The 20,280-nt window shown below is 45.5% G+C and overlaps 1 protein-coding gene across 2 annotated transcripts in view; it reads right to left on the bottom strand.

Moving 5' to 3' along the window:
• Positions 1-4,176: 4,176 nt before the first annotated feature.
• The window catches only part of CDK15 (cyclin dependent kinase 15), a gene marked incomplete at both ends in the record, with an annotated part of 84,934 nt that continues 68,830 nt past the window's right edge, over positions 4,177-20,280 (bottom strand). For both annotated transcript variants that reach the window (XM_080933498.1, XM_080933499.1), the window contains 2 exons: positions 4,177-4,286; positions 18,253-18,392. In XM_080933498.1, coding sequence (XP_080789624.1) covers positions 4,177-4,286; positions 18,253-18,392 — 250 coding nt within the window. The remainder of the gene's footprint in view (positions 4,287-18,252; positions 18,393-20,280) is intronic.

Here is a 20,280-nt window from a genome sequence, read left to right as displayed (position 1 = left end):
AGTGGAATAGAAATGATTGTAGTACTTATTTCAGTGAGTGGTAAGAATAAGGTATACATTCCTCTGGTTTATTCAAGTAATCAATGAAAATCCTTGACCTGAGCAGGTCTGGATCCCATACCATATCAGTACTGCCATTCTTCTAGGTTGAATACCATCCGTTCCTTGCACACACACCCTGTCAGCCCCATTCAGACTACACGTTTCATCTTGCAGGTGCAGTGGGCAGGCTTTGTCCAATGGCTCGCTCATCTACACAAAGACAGCTTTCTGGGGGATTATCTGTAAGCATTTTTCCCCCCTTCTTTCATCTCAGACACTTGGGTGGATAGTTACCATTTTTCAATTCTCTCTTAATTGGTTCCTCCTCCTAAAGGATACATAGTGGTCTCTGGTTTCTAGGCTACTATATTGCCTGAGATGATCCCTTGATGATGTAATTTGAGTTTCCCAAGCTTCCTTTAGGAGGCTCTGTAAAAAGTGGTACCTGTGTCAGCCGGGCGGATCTCCTGCTGAGGGTGCGTGTGCCTGATGGTGCCCCAGAGGTTGAATTTCATCTCTGGAGCTGCAGTATCGCTACCATCAATGGCAGCTTAGGTTCCTTGTCGCTTTCGCCATCGATGAAGACAATTAGGATACAGTAGCAGGTGATAGCCTGAAACTCAACTCTAGCCAGCAGCCCAATTTGAACTCCTAAAATCTGGGTGTACTTAAGCAGTAAAGACTCTGATAGCCACTGGAGGAGGAGGAATGGACCCCGGGGATCACTACAAATAGTCCCAAGCAAGTCCATTTGTTGACAACTTTATCCAAGAGAGCACTTTTCCTACAGACCTTTCTAAGCCAGACTAATCCCCTCCACAGCACAGAAGTCTTTCAGTTGGGGGGACTGTGAGAGATACAAACATGACAGGCCTCAGCAAGCACCAGCCCTGGCTCTAGAACTTTCCAGCCATTCATCTCCCAATCTGTCCTATAAAGAAACAGAGTTTTGAGCCCAGGGACTCTGATCAAAATGGTTGAAACTGTTCTGAAAGAGCTAGCTCTTTTCACATCATCTCAATTTATGTCTTTTCTTTTTTTCAGGTAACAGTAATAGCAATAACCTTCCGCTGCACCATCTTCCGGTATTATATCGTTGCCTTGAACATTGTATTTTAAATATTCCAGGAGGCAAGAGAGAGAACCCAGATCTCTGACCCAGTAGGAACTGGGGCATGAAGCTTCTTAGTAAGCTGACACAAGGCTACAGGCCTGAGAGGAAAAGAAGAACGGACAAAGTCAAACAACAGTGAGAAAAGGCAGACTGAGAAGAGATTCACGAGTTCAGATACCTACGCAATCCCACACTTAGATTTTTAAAAGGTGATTAAAAAAGATTGCAGAGGCAACATCTTAAAATAAGTCATTACATTTCTTATTTATTGCTACATGTGTGTGTGTCTTGCCTGCAGGTATGTCCGTGTAAACACATACATGCAGGACCCAAGGAGGCCAGAAGAGGATGCCGCACTTCCTGGGACTGAAGGAACAGAGGGTTGCCAGCCACCACATGCATGCTGGGTGAGGGAGTAGCCATTGCTCTTAAGCAAGGAGCATCTCTCCAGCCACAGAGGTATCATCCTGTCCTTCCTAATGAGAACCAGGAACACTTTAGAAAGAACACAGCGTGGTGGTATTAGTTTTAATCCCAAGCAGGTGGATCTCTGTGTGTTCCAGCCCAAACAAGGCTCCAAAGTGAGACCTGTCAAAAATATTTAAAAATCTCTCTCTGACTTCACGAACTACAGTTGTAACTCACCACATCCGTGGGTGGAACCACAGCATGCTGTAAACTGACACAGGAGAGTCACCTGTGACAGTGGCTGATGTAGTACTTCAGGTCCTCACTGCGTCTTTGCTTCAGTACCAACATCTATTAAAAAACCCCAAACTGGTATTTTTGTGGCTCACTCAAAGTCTCGATGCTGAGGAACTGCTGCCAGTTACCAACTCCTAATACCCCAATCCACATCTCAAACTTCCTGAAGAGTGAATATTTGGATGTAAATCAGACTCAAGAGTAAAAGACTTGCAGATCCCAGTGTGCATTTGGGCTCCTTAACTCTAGTCGGCTCCCGTTTTACAGATCCCTAGTTATTTACTGGAAAGTTCACGTGTTCTGGCTCTTCCCGGTTGTGGTTTCTCTGTGTTAGAACAGAAGTGTAGGGATGTCACAAGATCATTCCTACAGAGGCCGAATCTGTCTCCTCTCTCCTGCCATCACTAGAACTGGGCGCCACAAACTGCACTGAATTGATTTTCTTTTCCTTTTTTAAAGATTTCTTCATTTTTATATATTTGAATATACTGTCGTTGACTTCAGACACACCAGAGAAGGCACCAGATCCCATTGTAGGTGGTTGTGAGCCACCATGTGGTTGCTGGGAATTGAACTCAGGACCTCTGGAAGAGCATCCATTGCTCTTAACCACTGAGCCATCTCTCCAGCCCTTGAATTGATTTTCTATCGTGACCGATTTTACTCTATAGGTAGCCATTCTTTCTGAGAGTCAGAAAGATCAGAAAGGCAGGGAGGGTGCTCTGCCTCCCTTCTGGCTGCTTAGGTAAGACAAAATCATGGGGAGAGAGAGGCTCAGTGGGTAAGTGGCTGTAAGCACTTGCTGCTCTCGCAGAAGACCCAGGTTCTGTTTCCAAAGCCCACGTGCTGGCTCACAACTGTCTGAGACTCAAGTTTCAGGGATCTGGTGCTATTTTTTTGGCCTCCCGAGGAACCAGGCATGCATGTGATACACAGACTTACAGGAGACAAAACACTCACAAATAAAATTAAAATTTAAATAAGTTTTGAAAAGTAGGATGAGTCTGTAGCAAAAAATGAAGCAATGCTGACACTAAGCAGGCAAGCATTGGAGCATCTTTGATGGGGCTGCAGCTAAAGCATTTGCCTATCACACACCCAGCCCTGGGTTCAGGCTTTAGTTCAGGAAGGAATGGCTCTCGACTAGTTAGTTTGAAATGGCACAAGAAGAAAACCAAAAACAAACCCCCTAAAACTCTGCCCTAGGAAATGTTTTGCAAGGGGAATACCACATGGTTACGTTGCTGATGGTGATTTCAATTGTGCATGGTCAAGACACGAACTGGGGCCTTTTATAAAATGCTCTGTGAAACAGCTTTAATTCTAAACTTCCCTGTTCTTTTAAAGATGGACCATTGCTGAAGAATCAGAGGCAGACATCTTTGATTCATAGACGCCTTTAAATCAGGAAAGTCAGAGATAGAGATCCAAGAGAAAGTCACAAAGAACAGGAGACCATCACGTGAGTGACACTGGGGTGCACACATGGGGGATATCCCAAGGGTTTCTACCAGGAGACATGGCCAAGCTGTGCTTGCCAACTGGGTGGCCCTATCAGAGAATAGGATTATTATGATTCGGAACCTGGCCAGGAATACCTAAAGGGCTGGCTGACCCTGCACCTGGTTTCTCGTTAACTCTACCCAGATTACTGTCCCTCCTGCTCATAGCAGAGGCTTAGTAGAGGAAGTGCTCCTGAGACACTTAGGTATGTCTGCACTTGGTTTTGGGGAGTGTTCGCCAGCCTTCTGTGCACGCTAGCAGAAGCTAGCTATGCGCAACACCTTTTAGGATCCAATGGTTCTGGGAGAATCTCCCATCATACCCTTTGCTCCTTGAGACTGTTGGAGAAGAGAATTCACCACTAATATAACAAAGCATCCTGACTTGGCAAGAAATGTCATTTCAGCACCGAATATCCCGCACTCCATGAAACTTTGCAGCCTTTGGGGAAAGTGGGTCTGTTGGTCATCTTGGCCCTGATGTGTCTTGTAGCTGACACAGAGGCCTGCCTAGCTAAGGAAAACAATGTCACAGGAACTTTGTATTCCACCAGTATTGGTGGGAATCGTCAAGCTGTTACTCAGGAGCCCACTGCAGCTCGGGGAGTGGGAGAAATAACCATACACATCTCTTCCCTAGCTTAGGAAGTGGGGTTCTAAAGGAGGCTGCCGTAGGAGTGTGGATAAAGTGCTAGACCTTGGACAGAGGAAGACAATGTTCACTCCTGCCAGCAGCGATCAATTGATCAATCAATCAATCACTTGTGGTTTTGGATTCATTCACTTCAAAGACGTAGATGACCTCACCTCTTCTCACCAGCATCTGTTAACCCTGGCTAGGAGGTGTCCCTTCCTGTAGGAAGCCGAAAGCTCACACATTTCTGGCTTTAGCTTCAGTCCCGAAACTGTAAACAGAGACTCCTCTGTAGAGAGGAAAAGAGAAGAACGTTGATACAGTATTTTCTGAACTCTTCCACAATACACATATTTTGTCTGCCTGTTGTAACATCCGTTACCCAAAGAGATGTCAAAATAGGCAGACTTACTCCTCGTTTCTACTGACTTGGGGTACGTTACGGAAGCTGTAATAATTGTCATGTGGTCCCTATTTAATTCAGTCCGGTGCACATTCACCAAATGCTAGCAGATGAAATTAGGGAAGGGTCTGGCACCCACAGGGAGTAGTTAAAGCAGAATGCCAAGGAGTGTAGACCGTACTCCCACCAAGCCAGGCAGAGAGCAGCATGTGGGCTAGATATCCCAAGGAAGGTTTAAAACCTTGTGAGATACCTTCACCTCTAAAGACAATCTAAATAAACTCTAAGTTATGACTTTCATAAATTAAAAAAAAAATTGAAATGTCTTTATGTAGTACCTTCTTCCTTACAAAGACGGATGCTCTTTGACTTACCATGGGGACATATATCCTGGTAAAGCCATTGTAAATCCTCGTGTTCAATCCCCAGCATAAAAGGACAACAATAAATATCATAAATCAAAGTGTATTTTTTAATTAATTAATTTTTTTACTTTATATGTGCAGGTATTTTGCTTGTGCACTGTGCATACAGGGCCTGTGGCTGGAGGTCAGTGGGGTATCAGGTCCCCTGAGACTGGAGGTACAGATGTGCTGGGGGTCAGTGGGGTATCAGGTCCCCTGAGACTGGAGGTACAGATGTGCTGGGAGTACAAGGAAGGAAACCTAGGAATTGGACCTTTGGAAATACAGCTCTTGCTTTTAACCACTGAGACATCTCTCTAGCCCCATCGAGAATGCATTTAACAGGGCCAGAGAGATGGCTCAGCAGTTAGAGCACTGGCCATTCTTTCAGAAGTCCTGACTTCAATTCTCAGCACCTGCATGGTGGCTCACAGCGGGCTATAACGTAATCCCACAGGATCTGATGCTCTCTTCTGCTGTGTAGAGACACACGAAGACAGAATACCCAAAATAAACACATACAAAAATGCATTTACTAAGACCCTGTCTCAAAGCAAGAATAACATGCATTCAACATGCCTAACGTATAGAACATCAGAGCTTGGCAATGCTGAACACTAGAATGCTGGCTGTTTCTGCCTCGTGACTGCGCCACTGGGAACACGTGTGAAGAGAGTACATTGCTAGACCCTAAAGTGACAGGCACAGTCCTGGAGCACATGGGCATGGAAGGCTCATTTGATGGTTTCTACTGAGTGCATGTGGCCTTCACTCCACTCTAATGTCTAATCCACTCTTAAATGAAAGCATTGCCCATCAGGGGAAGTCTGTACTTGACTGCTGGGCAGCCTGGCAATTTGCGGTTCCACAGACACCTGTGTCCCCATGTACACTCGGTGAGGTGATGAACCAAGTCCTTCCAATGTTAACGCTCAGTTAAAGGACTCATCTGTGCAAGCGGGGGAAAAACTTCTCAGCAGATAGCTTCGAGCTAAACACGAACACGTGTGAGATGCCTTCCACGTCTACTTCCTGACACGAAGTAGGCTCTGAACAGTTGCCATCGCTGAGGGCATGGATAGAGCAGAGCAGGAGCAAGTCACCGAGTGACTCGCTCTCAGCGTCCTCACACGCAGGCTTTGCTTGTCCAGGCCCATGGTCTGAATAGCTCATAATTTACATATCGTAATGATATCATTTGCTTGAAGCTGTTCACACCCAAGGGGAAGGAAGAAGCCTCCACTGTTGTTCCTGCCTTGCTTGGTCTTGACTTCTTTGCATCAAGTGCTGTGGGGAACCTGCAGTTCTGACTTCTTTGGTTTAATATAATAGACTCGCAGGTTGGAATGGGGAGGAGGATTATTTTTGCTCACCCAAATAAGACATTTTTCACAGGGATGCTATACTGTTCACCTTTGTACTCTCCTTTAGCTCACATGCAGCTAAAACAGACATTGGGTATACTTAGCGGACTCTTTGTCGACTCAAATCCAAGCTGATTTAGGAGTTTGTCTCCAGGAGAAACCTCTTCTTGCCTCGGAGACCCAGGTATGAAAAGCCTGGGTTCCCCTGGGGCTTCCTTGTCCCTCTAAAGCAGGGATAGGAACGGAGTGGAAGAGGAGAAGAAAGGGAGAGGAACCGGGAAGGGATGGTGAAAAAGGAGATGAGGGAAAAGGGGGAGGGGAAGGGAGAAGGAAGGAGAAGGGGAAGAAGAAAAGAGGAAGAGGAGAGGAGAGAGAGAAGAGGAAGAGGGAGGAAGGGGGACAGAGAGAAAGTGAAGAGGAGAGAGAGAACTAATCAAAAGAATTCAAGTTGTCTGTGGGTTGCCAGACTGTCCTTCCTAAGTCACAGTAAAAGAAAATGGAAAAGTGAGGAGGAAAAGGCTAGGGAGGAAAGGAGAGAAGCCGGGAGGTGGCAGCCGGCTCTGCCTCAGTGATCTCAGCCAGGCAAGCCTTTCCACGCCAGTGACTGCTCATTAGCTTAGTGAATCTGACAGCGTAATTATCACAGCTGCTTTGCGCTTAGAATAAATAAATACGAAAGTGGGTGCTTAAAAGTTTTCTGGGAAGGGAAGTTCAGTCATCTAGACGGTCGGTAAGACGAGTTTATTTAAAACTTTTAGGTTCTTATGTATTTAGATTATTTCAGAGGAGATAATGAGACAGTTGTCTCTCCGTCTAATTGAGTTCCTGGGCTCCTGGCAGCTGGCTGTTACCCCTTTCAAACCGTGCTTTGACTCTCTTCCTTAGAAATCCGATTCCAGCGTCTCCGTTTACTCTCCCTGGGATGATAACCCAGGAAGACCGGTGCACTGGAGTGCAGAAAGTGACTTAATGGGGTTGGGGTGTTGAATCACCACCACAGGAAACAAGATAATCAGATCCCCCTTGTTCATCCTGGCTAAAGGGGAGAGTCACACGGAGCTTGGAACTAAACTAGCCTTGCAAAGTGTCTTTGCTGTCTCGCTGTCATGTGACTTTTGTGCTGTTCTTGAACATCATCAATCCGTCAGCGACAGCTGCTTAGTGTGTTCGATTACTCAGAATACACACTTCTGCCTGAGAAGGCCAACGTCTTGGCTCATATGGGGTGTGGCAGCTTTATATCATCAAAGCCCAAGGGATCACAGGGCACCTTAAACTGAAGTTGCTAAGGAACAGAGTGCACTAAGTCTCAGACAGGGGCTGGGGGTGGGGGGTGTGAGGGGCGAAGTTGGGGAGGGGGTGGGGAGGTGGAGATGGGTGAAGGGATGGGGCGTGTGGGGGTGGGCACAGGACACATCCATCTCCCATTAAAGCAGATGGTCTTTTCTTTTAAAGTTAATTAGTACCTGTTTGTCTTTTCTCTCGATCTCACCTCTTGCCTCCTAGAACCATACTTACTTGAACCCTTGTATTTAGGGAGCCGAAGGTTTCATAAACATTCAGTTCATTCTGGGTTAAAAGAAACTAGTGTTAACCCCCCATTAAGCAGATGGAAAAAAAAACAAAAAACAAAAAACAAACAAACAAAAAAAAACCCAAAAAGAAAAAGAAAAAGAAAAGAAAAAGGAAAAGAGAAAAGAAAAACAAAAAACAAGGCTTTTCAAACCAGCGGTGCATCTGGGGTTTGATGATGAACAAGAAAACATAGCCCTTTAATTCTCAGTCTAGAACTCAGAACCCTTGCACAATTTTGCTTTAACTCATTCTTTTTTTAAACGCATTTTGGCATAACACTATATGAATATATTTTTGTCAGTACTTAATTCTTTTAGAAGTTTGATAGTATGCATTGAAATCTACTAGCATATGTACTACCATAAGCATAAAGTACATGTAGAACAGAACGTAACATGGTAACAGTCAGAGTTTTCTTGGTGTGTATAGATTAAACATAATGATTTTTAAACATAATGATTTTTGAATACAAAAAATTGCCACAAGGCTATATTCTTAGCTCTTGGATTATTAATGAGCTTTAATTCATTCTTAAAGCCAAAAAAAAAAAAAGGCATCACCAGCCTTACAGAAAATTCTGAAAAGGAGGGAAAATGACCCAGAATATTCTAGAACATTTTTATTCTCTATATTAACTTTCAGTTTTGTTCATGTGCAAGTAATTTTCATAGGTAGATTATAATATAACATTTTGTATCCTCAATTTTGCTTTTGGTTTTTGAGCCAGTGTCTCACTGTGTATTTCTGGATGGCCTGAAGTTTGCTATATAGACCAGACTGGCCTTGAACTCACAGAAGTTTGCTATGTAGACCTGGCTAGCCTTGAACTCACAGAGAGCCACCTACGGCTGCCTTCTGAGCTAAAGGTATTTGCTGGCTTCTCTCTGTTCTCTCCTCTTCCTCCTTTTTCTTTTCCGTTCTTTCTATCCTTTCTATCCCCCCCTTCCATTTTGAAAGATGACTTTGCTGTGTGACCCAGGCTGTCTCTCAAATCTGGGATTAAGGTCATGTACCCTCAGGCCTATTTTTCTGGTTTTATGTGGCTTATGGTCTTATGTGCTTCCAACACACTTCACACTCCTGGGAGCAGCTTCAAATGGTACACAGCACTGTGTCCAGGCAACACATTAATATTTATCCAATCCGTCCTCTAGGGCTCAGTAATTAAACTGTTTATTTTTTAACTTTGTAATGTTCAAACCACCATTTATGTATCACATTTGCATACATCTAAGTTTTGTGTTGCTTTGTTTGGTTTTTGAGTTGGTGTGTCTCTACATAGCCCTGGCTGTCCTGGAACTTGTTCTGTAGATCAGGCTAGCCTAGAATTCAGAGATCTGCCTGCCTCTTCCTCCTCCGTGCTCGGATTAAAGACGTGCACCACTATGGCCTGGCTTGTTTGGTTATTCTTAAGCTTGCTAAATTAATTATTTAGCCAGGTGATTTCAGGGATAAACATATCTTGATTTAAAACATATGAGCAATTTTGTGGAGCTCCTATTACATAAGGTTGGTTGAATGGATATCAATGGAAGGCACAGTCCCTGGTCAGCAAAAAATGCTTAGATTGGTACCTCACTTGCATTGGGAGTCACTGGCTAAAGGAAAAGAACCCTTAGCAGTTACATGGTTTTATCTAGACCCCGCCTTCAAGAGCCGCCTCTCATGGGGTCATGGGATATATCGCTTCTTTGCTTTTGCTTCCTCTTGAATAAATTACTAGTTTATGCCTTTCTCCCATTGTCACTTGATTCTTGTTTTTCTTGCACGGTGGTTACAGAGTGAAGCAAGAACAGTGACGGCCATCGAGTAAGAACTCTTAAGACCCATGGGTGCTTGCGGACAGTATCATAAACAGTGACTGAGAACAGCAATGCTGGGACTCCACAGCACAGGGGACAGGATGGGTGGGACTGGGGTGTGAATTTCCACAACATATGAAATTGAGGTGTGACCCATTCAACCTGGGGGTGGCGGAACCTTTCCCAGAAAGGCAAGCTGGGACTGGGAGCCGGCCTTGTCTCTAAAACAGTCTAGCTATAATGCTCTCGTGTATAGAGTGAATTTGGGGAGAGTGGGCTAGCCTCATGTCATTGACTCTTGGTTTCTCTTCTTCCAAATGGGTGACTCCACTATCAATCCCAATTTCCATTTCCTTTTTTGTTTGAGCCAGTCTTCCTCAGTAGCCTAGCCTAGCCTCACCCTTGCCATCCTCCTGCCTTAGCCTCTTGAGTACTGAGGTCACAGGTGAGCATAACTACAGTGTGGCAGTACCAGGTTTTGAAGCTGTGATATGAGAGTAGTCATTCCAGCTGTGGTGGGCTGAGACCCACTTCAAAGCACACAGATGCCAAGAAAGATGAGTTGTTTTTTTTTTTTTTTTTTTTTTTTTAACCCCCTCCAGTGTCAATGCCCTTAAGGGTCCTTTCTCAAGGTCTCATCCTTTCCTGAATGGTTTATCTTTACTTAGAGAGTCTTTGGTGCCAGTAAATGTAACTCACCTACACAGGCTTGTTGGGATTGAGGATTGATTGAGGTGCCTGTGTGTGTGTGTGTGTGTGTATGTGTGTGTGTGGTTTGTGTGCTTGTGCCATAGCACCTGTGTGGAGGTCAGAGGTCAACTCAAAGGACTCAGTTCTATTTTACCATGTGGGGCCCAGGGAGTGAACTAAGGTCATGAGGCTTGACACTTAACACCCTTAGCCACTGAAACATCTCATTGGCCCTCATGTTACTTTTGAATTGCCTGCTTTTAAAATATTGCTCAATGAACAGTTTAAAAAGTAGAGCAAGGGGGCTGGCAGAATAGTACAGTTTATCAAGTACTTGCTGTGTAAACATAAGGACCCAAGTTTGATCCCCAGAACCCACATAAAAAGTCAGGCATTCAGCCAGCAAGTGCATGCCTTTAATCCCAGCACACGGGAGGCCGGTGGATCTCTGGGTTCTAGGCCAGCCTAGTCTGCATGGTAAGTACCAAGACAGCCAGAGATACACAAAGAAATCTGTCTCAAAAACAAACAGAAAATTTAGGCATGATGGTAGAACCCTGGGGAGGTAGATGCTTGAGGCTTGCTGGCCAATCGGACTAGTCTAATCTATGAGGCCCAAGTCCCAGTGAAATCTACTGTCTCAAAAAACAGTTACCATGAGGACAACACATCAACACACACATACACACATACACAGAGGAATGAATGAACAAAAGAAAGAAAGAAAGAAAGAAGAAAGAAGGAAAGAATGAATGTTGGGGAGAATGTCTGTTAGACTGTTCAGTTCCTGATATGTGGCACACACGACGTTCTACTTGGATGGTCAAGGCGGGAAGATGGCTCACAAGTGTGAGGCTAGCCTGGTTTGCTTTTGTAAGTTTCAAGCCAGCCAAAGCTATGTAGCAATACTCTGTCTCAGGAAAACAGAGAGAAAGATAGAAAGAGAGACAGACAGAGAGACGGAGAGAGAAGCAAGTAACTAACTCTTCCTTCTTCCTCTCACATCCAGATGTTGAAACTTGGCCTCAAACATAGTTTAATTAAACTTTGAGTAAACTGGATACAAAAACTATGAAGAGGCTTAGTGATTAATAGAACTTACTGCTCTTCCAGAGGGTGCTGTAACTCCAACCCCAGAGGACCCAATGCCCTTTTCCACCTGTGTGAACACTAGGCACACACATGACATACACACATGCACACACATGGCACACACACATGCACACACATGACATACACACATGCACACACATGACATACACACATGCACACACATGACATACACACATGCACACACATGACATACACACATGGCACACACACATGCACACACATGACATACACACATGCACACACATGGCACACACACATGCACACACATGACATACACACATGCACACACATGACATACACACATGCACACACATGACATACACACATGCACACACACGACATACACACATGCACACACATGGCACACACTGGCAAAACATTCATACACAGAAAAATAAATACTTATTAAAAAGCAATACACAGGGGGAAAGGAGAAGGAGGAGAGGATGGAGGGGAACTATTGGGAGGATGTAAAATAAAACTTAAGTATAAAATTTTTAAAAATCAAAATATTTCCACCTTTACTTGCAGCGAATTCGTTGAGAGAATGAAATGGAACCCGGTGATGTCAGGGAGAATGGGGTGTCTGCCGCTGCATTCCTGATCTATCAAATGCAAGAATCTCAAGCCCCACCCCAATCAGTAAACAAACCAGTAAGCAATAAGCAGAAGCAGCTTGAAGTCATACAGAAGCACACAAGGAACTCCCTCAGTTTAAGTTGCTGCAAGAACATGTGTTATGAAGAGAGGGAAAAGCTGCGATGTGTCAGGTTCAAGGTCTTGCCTCTGCTGCTCGAAGAAGGCAGCTCTAGAGCAACACTGAAGGACACCGAGGGATGTGCAGTGCTAGGGACACAGTAAACAGTACTTGCCTAGCATGCACAAAGCTAGGTTCCAGCCCCAACACCTTGTAAACTGTGAGTGGCAGACCTGCCTGTAATTCTGAAACAAGAGGTTCAGAAGGTCAGTTACACGGAGAAGTCAAGGCCAGCCTGGGGTACATATGATCTTGCCCACCCTGCCCCCCCTAAAAATGTGTAGGACATTTTTCTCCTTTGAATCTATTTTGGCCCTAACCATGCAGACTCATCATCTTCTTTTTAAATTCTTAGGGTGTGTGTCTGTTTTGTGCGTTCCCATATGTCACAGAAGCCAGTGGAAGATGCTGGGTGCCCCAATCAATCCCTCTCCACCTTAGTTTTTAGGGCAGGGTCTCTCATCAAAGCTGAAGCTTTTGGTGAGGCTGGCTGTCCCAAAGCTGAGGTTGCAGCCTGTCCCAAAAACTGAGGTAACAGGCTGTCCCAAAAGCTGAGGTTACAGGCTGTCCCAAAAGCTGAGGTTACAGGCTGTCCCAAAAGCTGAGGTTACAGGCTGTCCTAAAAGCTGAGGTTGCTGGCCATGCCCCACTTTTATTTTTTTTTTTGGTTTTCAAGACAAGGTTTCATTGTCCTAGAACTCACTCTGTAGAACAGGGTGGCTTCAAACTCAGAGATCCTTCCACCTCTGCCTCCTGAATTCTAGGATTAAAGTTGTGTGCCACCGTGCCTGGTCCGTGCTTCCCTTTGTATGAGTGCTGGGGATTTGAACTCATGTCCTCATTCTGACACTGAAGACGCTCTTACCCACTGAGCCAACTCCCCAACCAACCATTCAAGACCCACTCACACTTATCCTGGCCCTCCTCAGTGGTGTCAACCTCTGCAAATGCCAAATGACTGTATGGAGTCACAGCCCAGCCTCGTTCATTGCCTTAAGGTAGGCTCTTGGAGGGTAACGTCTATGCCTAAACCCTTGTTCTGGTCCCAGCACCACACTCATAGTAAGTGTTTGATGAATAAACTGAAACATAATTTTCCCACTACGTTAGAAACCTGCTGCTATGCCGGGTCCAAAGTCTTAGAGACAAATATAGGAGGAATTTTATAATACCACAATAAGGCCCAATGACTAAGAAAGTGGGAGAAACAGAACTTATATTTGACATATGTATGTATATATATAGTGAGATAATTAAAGAAATGTAACCGAAGGCTAAGGCTCAGTGGGAGAGCCCTTGCCTATCATGTGTGAGGTCCTAGGTTCAATCTTCAGGGGGGAGAGAGACAGAAAGACAGAGACAGAGAGAGACAGAGAGGTGGAGCAAAGAAGATGCATGGTCTCCACCGGGGCTAGCAAGCATAAAGACCCGAGCCTGACCTTACCTTGGACCTTAGCAGTCATCCATGTTAAAACCACTGAGGTGAAGCTGGTTGGCTGCTGGTCCTGGTGGATCTGAGTTTGAGGATCGCCTGGTCTACAAAGTGAGGACATCCAGGACTACACAGAGGAACCCTGTCTCAAGAAAACCAAAGACCAAAACAAACAAAAAACCCAAGCAAAGCATTGTGTGAGAGCTCATAGGTCATTCCGGAGAGGAGGCTAGATCATGTCATGTGACTGCAAACCCACCTAGCCAACCAGTGAGTGGTCCTGTCTCCCGGCTTAAAAATCAAGGTTGACAGCTCCTAAGGAATGACACCCAGGTCAGCTTCCATACATGGATGTACGTGCACACACACACACACACACACACACACACACACACACAAAACTGTTTAAAGTTTGAAGACATGATGTTAGAAGACGAAGACTGAGAAATTTTCCCTTGTTTTGGAGGGAAGTGAAATCCAACTCTCATGTTGACTAAGAATGAGTTTTCAGAGCTCTCAGAGTGGAGGGACGAGGAGGTGGGAGGGAAGGTGGAGGGGGGTGCGGCGCTGCAGGCTTTTTCCACCTCTGTCCAGCCCATAGAACATTGTTTCTACAAAAGTATTTGTGAAGCATGGCAAGCCTTTAAACTTCAGGATGATTTCTTTTTTCCTAAGATGCCAAGACCTATTTATTTTAAAGACGAAGAAGAGGGGATTTAGTCCAGGAAGAGATGGTAGAGACTGTCTCAAACCTAGATTAGAATAGAAAATGAGAGAGAGAGAGAGAGAGAGAGAGAGAGAGAGAGAGAGAGAGAGAGACCCTTTGATGTCTTGATGATCAGGAACTGGGGCTTAAGGACCAGACTCTTAAATCATGTGGCATTTACTGGCCCAGTTTTTTTTTTTTTTTTTTTTTAATACTCCTGTGGTTCAGTGTGTGTGCTTAAAATGGTGAGCTTCCAAAGTCCATCTTAACTCTCTACCGGTAACGTTTGGAAGGCTTCCTGTAGGCACAGAGGGTCGCCATTTCTAGAGGGGGCAGCTTAATGGTTTTCTACTCCCTCACCCCCAAATCGTTAACCAGTGTTCCTTTCCCAGAACCCAAGTTCATACTGAGGGCAAAGGGAATTAAGCAAAGGGCTGAACCTGGAGCTAAGATTAGAGGGCTGCCAAGGGCCTAATTTTAGGCCCTCGGTGCCCCAGCTGACAGGCTGCATTGCTGGCTTGGCCATGGGGACCACAAGTGTGGCTATGAGCTGGTGCGGAGTAGAGAGAGCTGTTCCCTGGCCATCTGCGAAAGCAATTAGCTTGCTGATGGGTGTGTTTTGAGAGGGACTACCAATAATTTCTCCTTCAACAAATGTTTCTTCAGGTGTTCAAGAGTCAAGGAGGGAAAAAAAAACGTCAGAGCTTGGCAGACATTCCCACAGGCTCGCCATTCTAATACTGACTCTTTCCCACTTAACAGTGATCTCCACATGGGAACAGATCCTGGAATTCCTGGGTTTTCATGGCCAATCACCCTTGATCAATTTCCTCTGGCTCTAACCTTACTGCCACGACCCAGGGAAAGTATCGTTGGAGACTCAGCTTGATGAAAATCGGCGTAGATTGATGGGAACCGTTCTTTGATTGTGTGGGGAGTTTGCACAGCAGCCTTGGGCTTTGGGCTGTCTGTCCCCGGCTCTCCATATATTTTCCACTTACAAGCTTCATGCTTAATTGTCTTCTTCAGAGGCCAGACAAAAAGAGCTGGCATCTTCCAGATCAAAGGGGAAACAGAATATATTTTAAAGTGACAATTCGGTTATTCTGCGACCAGAATAATAAACCGATGTTAACTATAAGCCTCTAAATGGAGCCTGTGCTGAAATGCAACCGGAGAGTAAAACCGTTCTCCTAATTACAACAAAGCAGTGCTCCTCACACATCATTCACAAAAATACATCTTATTTTTCCCCACAATTATGCCTGCAGTAGCCGACCTCGGCAATGGAGATTTTTCTGTCCCTGCAGGTTGGGAGCTAGGCTTACTCACTGGGTCTCTCTGTCTGCAAAGCAGGCTGTTAACAAAGGCTCTTTGCCAGGGGCAATGAAAAAGCGGGTTTGGTGTTGGTGCTCAGCCCAGGGGATGCAGCCCTTAGTGGAAGAAGCACCCTTGGCCAGGGCCACTGTTGTCAAGGTGCACAGATAGCCCTGGAGGCTCTTCTCCATTTTCCTCTCCCCTTTCCTAAAACCTTTGCTCTTCCTTCCTACTTGATTCACAGCCCAGTGTCATCTATGTGTATTTCTACACACACTCAAATGCACACACACACACACACACACACACACACACACACACACACACAGAGTTGCACCCCTCTTCCCTGTCTCTTGGTGCTGGCCCTTTCATCTTCTCCCTCAGGGATTGGAGATGTCGCTGCAGGAAGTGCTTGTCCGCCGAGGCAGCAGCCAGCAGAGCCCCGTGGCTTTGACAAACCTCATTTAATTGGGAGGAAGCCAGGAGAATTTGAAAGAACTGAAACATCCACGAAACTCCTTTTATCAGGCATAATTTAAACTCTGCATGGAAAAACCCCTATATGTATAAAGAAAAGTCAACTTCCCTCCCGCTGTGCACACTCCTCATCTCCCCCCCAGCACAGGCAGGCTCCTGCAAGATTCCATCTTTTCATTTTTCTCAAAGTGTCAAAGTAGATTTGGGTTCTGCAGCAGGGTGAACAGAGAAGGAATACAGATTGTTCTCTCCCTCACTCATGTGCGAGAGCACACACACACACACACACACACACACACACACACACACCTTTAGATGTTGTATGCACCAGACTCCATTGATTGAAAATTTTTGCTTCTGATTTCTAGGGAGAATAAAAATCTAAGTGCCCACGAACATCTGATTGGATAGTGATTGCTGCTTCTTAATGAAAATAGCTGGTGCCTAGAAACCCTTGAAGACCTCTGCGGTTCTCAGTGTCCAGAAAAATAGACTATGCAGGAAGCTAACAGGGGACATTTCTCTGAGTAGAGAGATGTGAGTGCTGTGTACAGCCGAACACACTGCACATGTATGTGATATGGCAGAGTTGAGCGTCCTGAGAGGGAAGGATTTTAGGCACAGATGGGAAAGAGAGCAGTATAACAGGACAGGCAGGCTAGACCCACATGAGGCCAGGTACCAGGAAAGGCTGAGCGCTACAGGTCTGCTGCGGTGCCTTTCATCTGACCCACTAGCTCAACCCCATCTCTCACCCTTTCCAGATTCACCTCTAGGCTCATCTTGGATTATCTCCATTTCTCCGAAGTCACCTTCAACACACGTCTCTGAACATCTGCAGCTGATTATACACAGATTTGAGCCGTTCTGATATGATTTGTGCTAATATGTGTAAAAGGTACCCTGTTTCCTCTTCTTCACCCTCTTCTCCTCCCACTCTGCAAGATCGTTGAGGCCAAGGCCAAGCCTCTTGTTTTCTTCAACTTTTTATAGCACTTCATGTGTTCTTGACACTTAATGGCAGCTTAATAAATTCTAATGGCTGCCTCTTCTTACAGGGTTAAGTAAGATATTAACCTCAGATGTATAATGATGGTTATTTTTAGAGATCTTAAGTGACTCACTTTAATAATAAAATTCCTCAATAGTCCCAAACTAAGAGATTTGTGCTGTTTCATGAGATCTAGGGAAACTGTTTACAAAGCCTGACTAAGTTGTGCCTATGCCTCTTGGGCAATAGTTCTGCATCCCGGGACACCCCATCCTGACTCCCACCCCGCTCCCACCCACTCCCACCCCACTCCCTCCCCATTCACCTCTTCCCAGGCTGACCCTCCGGCCTTCCTGCTCAGCTTTCTTTTCTTTGGCTTAGGACTTCAAACAACGATTTTTCATTGAATGTGAATGTTTTCAAAGAAACCTCACCTAAGGATATTCTCCCCAGCCGAAACAGCCCAGACCTTGACCGCCACCCACATCCTTCTGTAGTCGTTTCTGGCTGCATTCTGAGAAACCCAAGAAGAGCTCCTGCCACGTGACCCTGCAGCAGATTTCAGATCTAGAGGATGACTCAGGCACAGGCTGCATAGGCTGGTTTCAGGATAACCTGTGTTTGTAGTGGGCGGCTAGCCTGGGAGGTCACTTCCCTTCCGCCAGAGCCCAATGTTCGAGCTTCCCTCTGCAACACTGTGTTACCAATCAAGAAGGGCCCATCTCTCCTTCCTGACATATGCGTGTCACCTCTCCTCTTACTCTCTGTACAGGAGGGAAGCAGCTTATTAGAAGCATTGGTTTTGCGTCTTCTGTCAGATGCTAGCCAAGGCAAACACCTCAGAGGCTACCTTCCTTGCCGCCAATTTCTAAGTATATATTTGTGTGTGAGAAAGGCTTGCACCAATTCAAAAAGGTCCTTGTCACCTTTCCTCACTGGTGCTTCAGAGTTTTAAGGAATCTTAGTCAAAACTCAGGCAAGGCTGGGTCCCCGTGATTCTTTCTGGAAAGCAAATTACTCTCTGACTTCACTTCTCGTTGCAAACTCCATGATTCACCATTGTTGAGGGAAAACCCATGAGACTTGATGCATATGCATGCACACATGTGTGTGTACATATGTACGCACACATACTCATATGCATGTGCACACTCAGACTCATACACACACTTACACACATATGCACGTGCACACACATAGACACGTGCGCACACTCACACTCACCATTAGGAAGCTGGTACAACTGGGATGGCAGGACACTGAAATAATCATGAACAAGTGCTTCTTGGGCTGAGACACGGTCCCTGGGGAAGCCTTTTAGCATTTGGGAGGCCAAGTCTTCAGCCTCAGGGACTCCACCCAGCCTGGAAGAGTAGAAGGAAGAAATGGTCTCTTTAGTTTTTCTGGAAAAACAAAAGAGGAGAAGGGCGGATCAAAACTGAGGAAGAGGTAATGGGGCTTAAAGTGTCTCCAACAGGCCCTTCCTGGGTCACAGATAACAGGTATAAATAACCCAGCACAGAACTCTTACTGCATCTGTCACTAGGACGAAGGGAGACGATAGCAACCGTAGCCTTCACCGTGGTGTCCCTAGGCACCATGTGCACAAGGGACACAGATTTGTGATTATAGAGGCAGAAATATATAATTAAGGCTTCTTCTTGGATAAAAACTGCAGCCCCAACCAAGCAGAAAGGCCTAGTTGGCAAAATGTTCTAGGCTATGAATACCAAAGACAGAAAGCATAGAGTCCTGGAGGGAAGGGGAAGAGAGATCATTCTGTCGAGTGGACCTTGGGTGCAAATGGAGATGAGCAACTATCACATATTATCAGATAGGAGGCAAAACTGACCCCTAGTAGGGTTCAGGGGCTCCCCAAGCTACCACACAAATGCAGATACATGGATCAATCGAAGGAGAAGGCCCTCCCCTAGTCTGAAGGTTTGAATTCTTGGCATTAGAAGATCTGCCCTTGGGGAGGTAATTAGGTGATGGTAAAAGAGCCTTCACGATGGGCTCAGTACCTCCATCAAAGGAACTTTGGAGAACCCTCTGTGTCTTCTCCTAGGTGAAGACATTCAAGGAGGCATCATGCATAAAGCACATCAGACATTAAATGTATTGGAGCCTTAACCTCAGACTTCCCAACCTCTAGCACCATGTGCTCCTTTTAGACATGCACCATTTGGAGGTTCTAGAAGTTCTGTTCTACATCTATGGTTTGTTTAGTTTTTGCATGAGATTTGCATAAGAAACTTCCAGATGCTGATTTCTACAATATAGAACTGTTTCTGCAAACAGGTTATTAATCTCTAACTCCAGAGTAATTGTTCCTAGACAAGATAAACTCATCTGGAAATCCCAGGATAGGGGCCTGCCTAATTGCTTGGAATGAAGGAGGACCAGTCGGTCAATCCCTCCACGCCACATGCCCTGTCTGGGCTTTGTGATTGCATAAAGCAGTAGCTACTTACCCAACACTTAACACATGTAAAGTATGGTTGGTCTCAGAGGAGTAAGACACAGCTACCCCCATTGCTGCCTCCGACTTTCACAGGAGGGGATGGGCTACCTACCATGAGTTCATCTGGTACTGTGTTTTCCCCACATCCACAGAAAGGAGACAGTCTATGGATAGAGTGACCACTTTCCTAGCTTCCCATTTAAGAGATGCTAGACCCTCACACTAGGAAACGGCCATCAGTAGGAAGAAGCAATCACTAGGAAAGCTGACCTCCAATTGCCAATCACTCTGAAACGTGAGTATATACTCACTAGGCCCACATTAAAGAGATTGCCATTAAACCCATAGGAGGATCCAGTTTTAGCCCTGTACACAGTCCCACTGCACCTCTGTAGGAACTATGTAGAAAGGCCAAAGACACCTCAGCTACTTTAGATTTACCACACTTGCAAACTGAGTCTGTTGCAAACCCGTGCAGCAGATGAATCCTCCACTGACCTTCTGGCTGACCCTGGCCAGGTGACCTAGTTTCTCCAAGCCTCAGTCTCATCCTGTTTGACACCAGGAAGCTTCATAACGTTACTGGTGAGAACAAACGCAGTGGAGGTGCAGGACTTTAGTCTCAGCAGTTGGTAGGCAGAGACAGGCAGATCTCTGAGTTAAAGGGAGGCCAGCCTGCTCTCTCTAACTTGAGTTCCAAGCCAGCCAGGGGAACACAAAGAAACCCTATCTTGAAAACACATCAAACAACCCTCCCCTCACCCCCCCCAAAAAAACCAAAACCACGA

This window comes from Micromys minutus (genome assembly GCF_963924665.1).
Source record: "Micromys minutus genome assembly, chromosome: 19".
Taxonomy (NCBI): Eukaryota; Metazoa; Chordata; class Mammalia; order Rodentia; family Muridae; genus Micromys; species Micromys minutus.
Note: the sequence above shows the minus strand (reverse complement) of the source record. Positions and strands in the feature narration are given on the sequence as shown.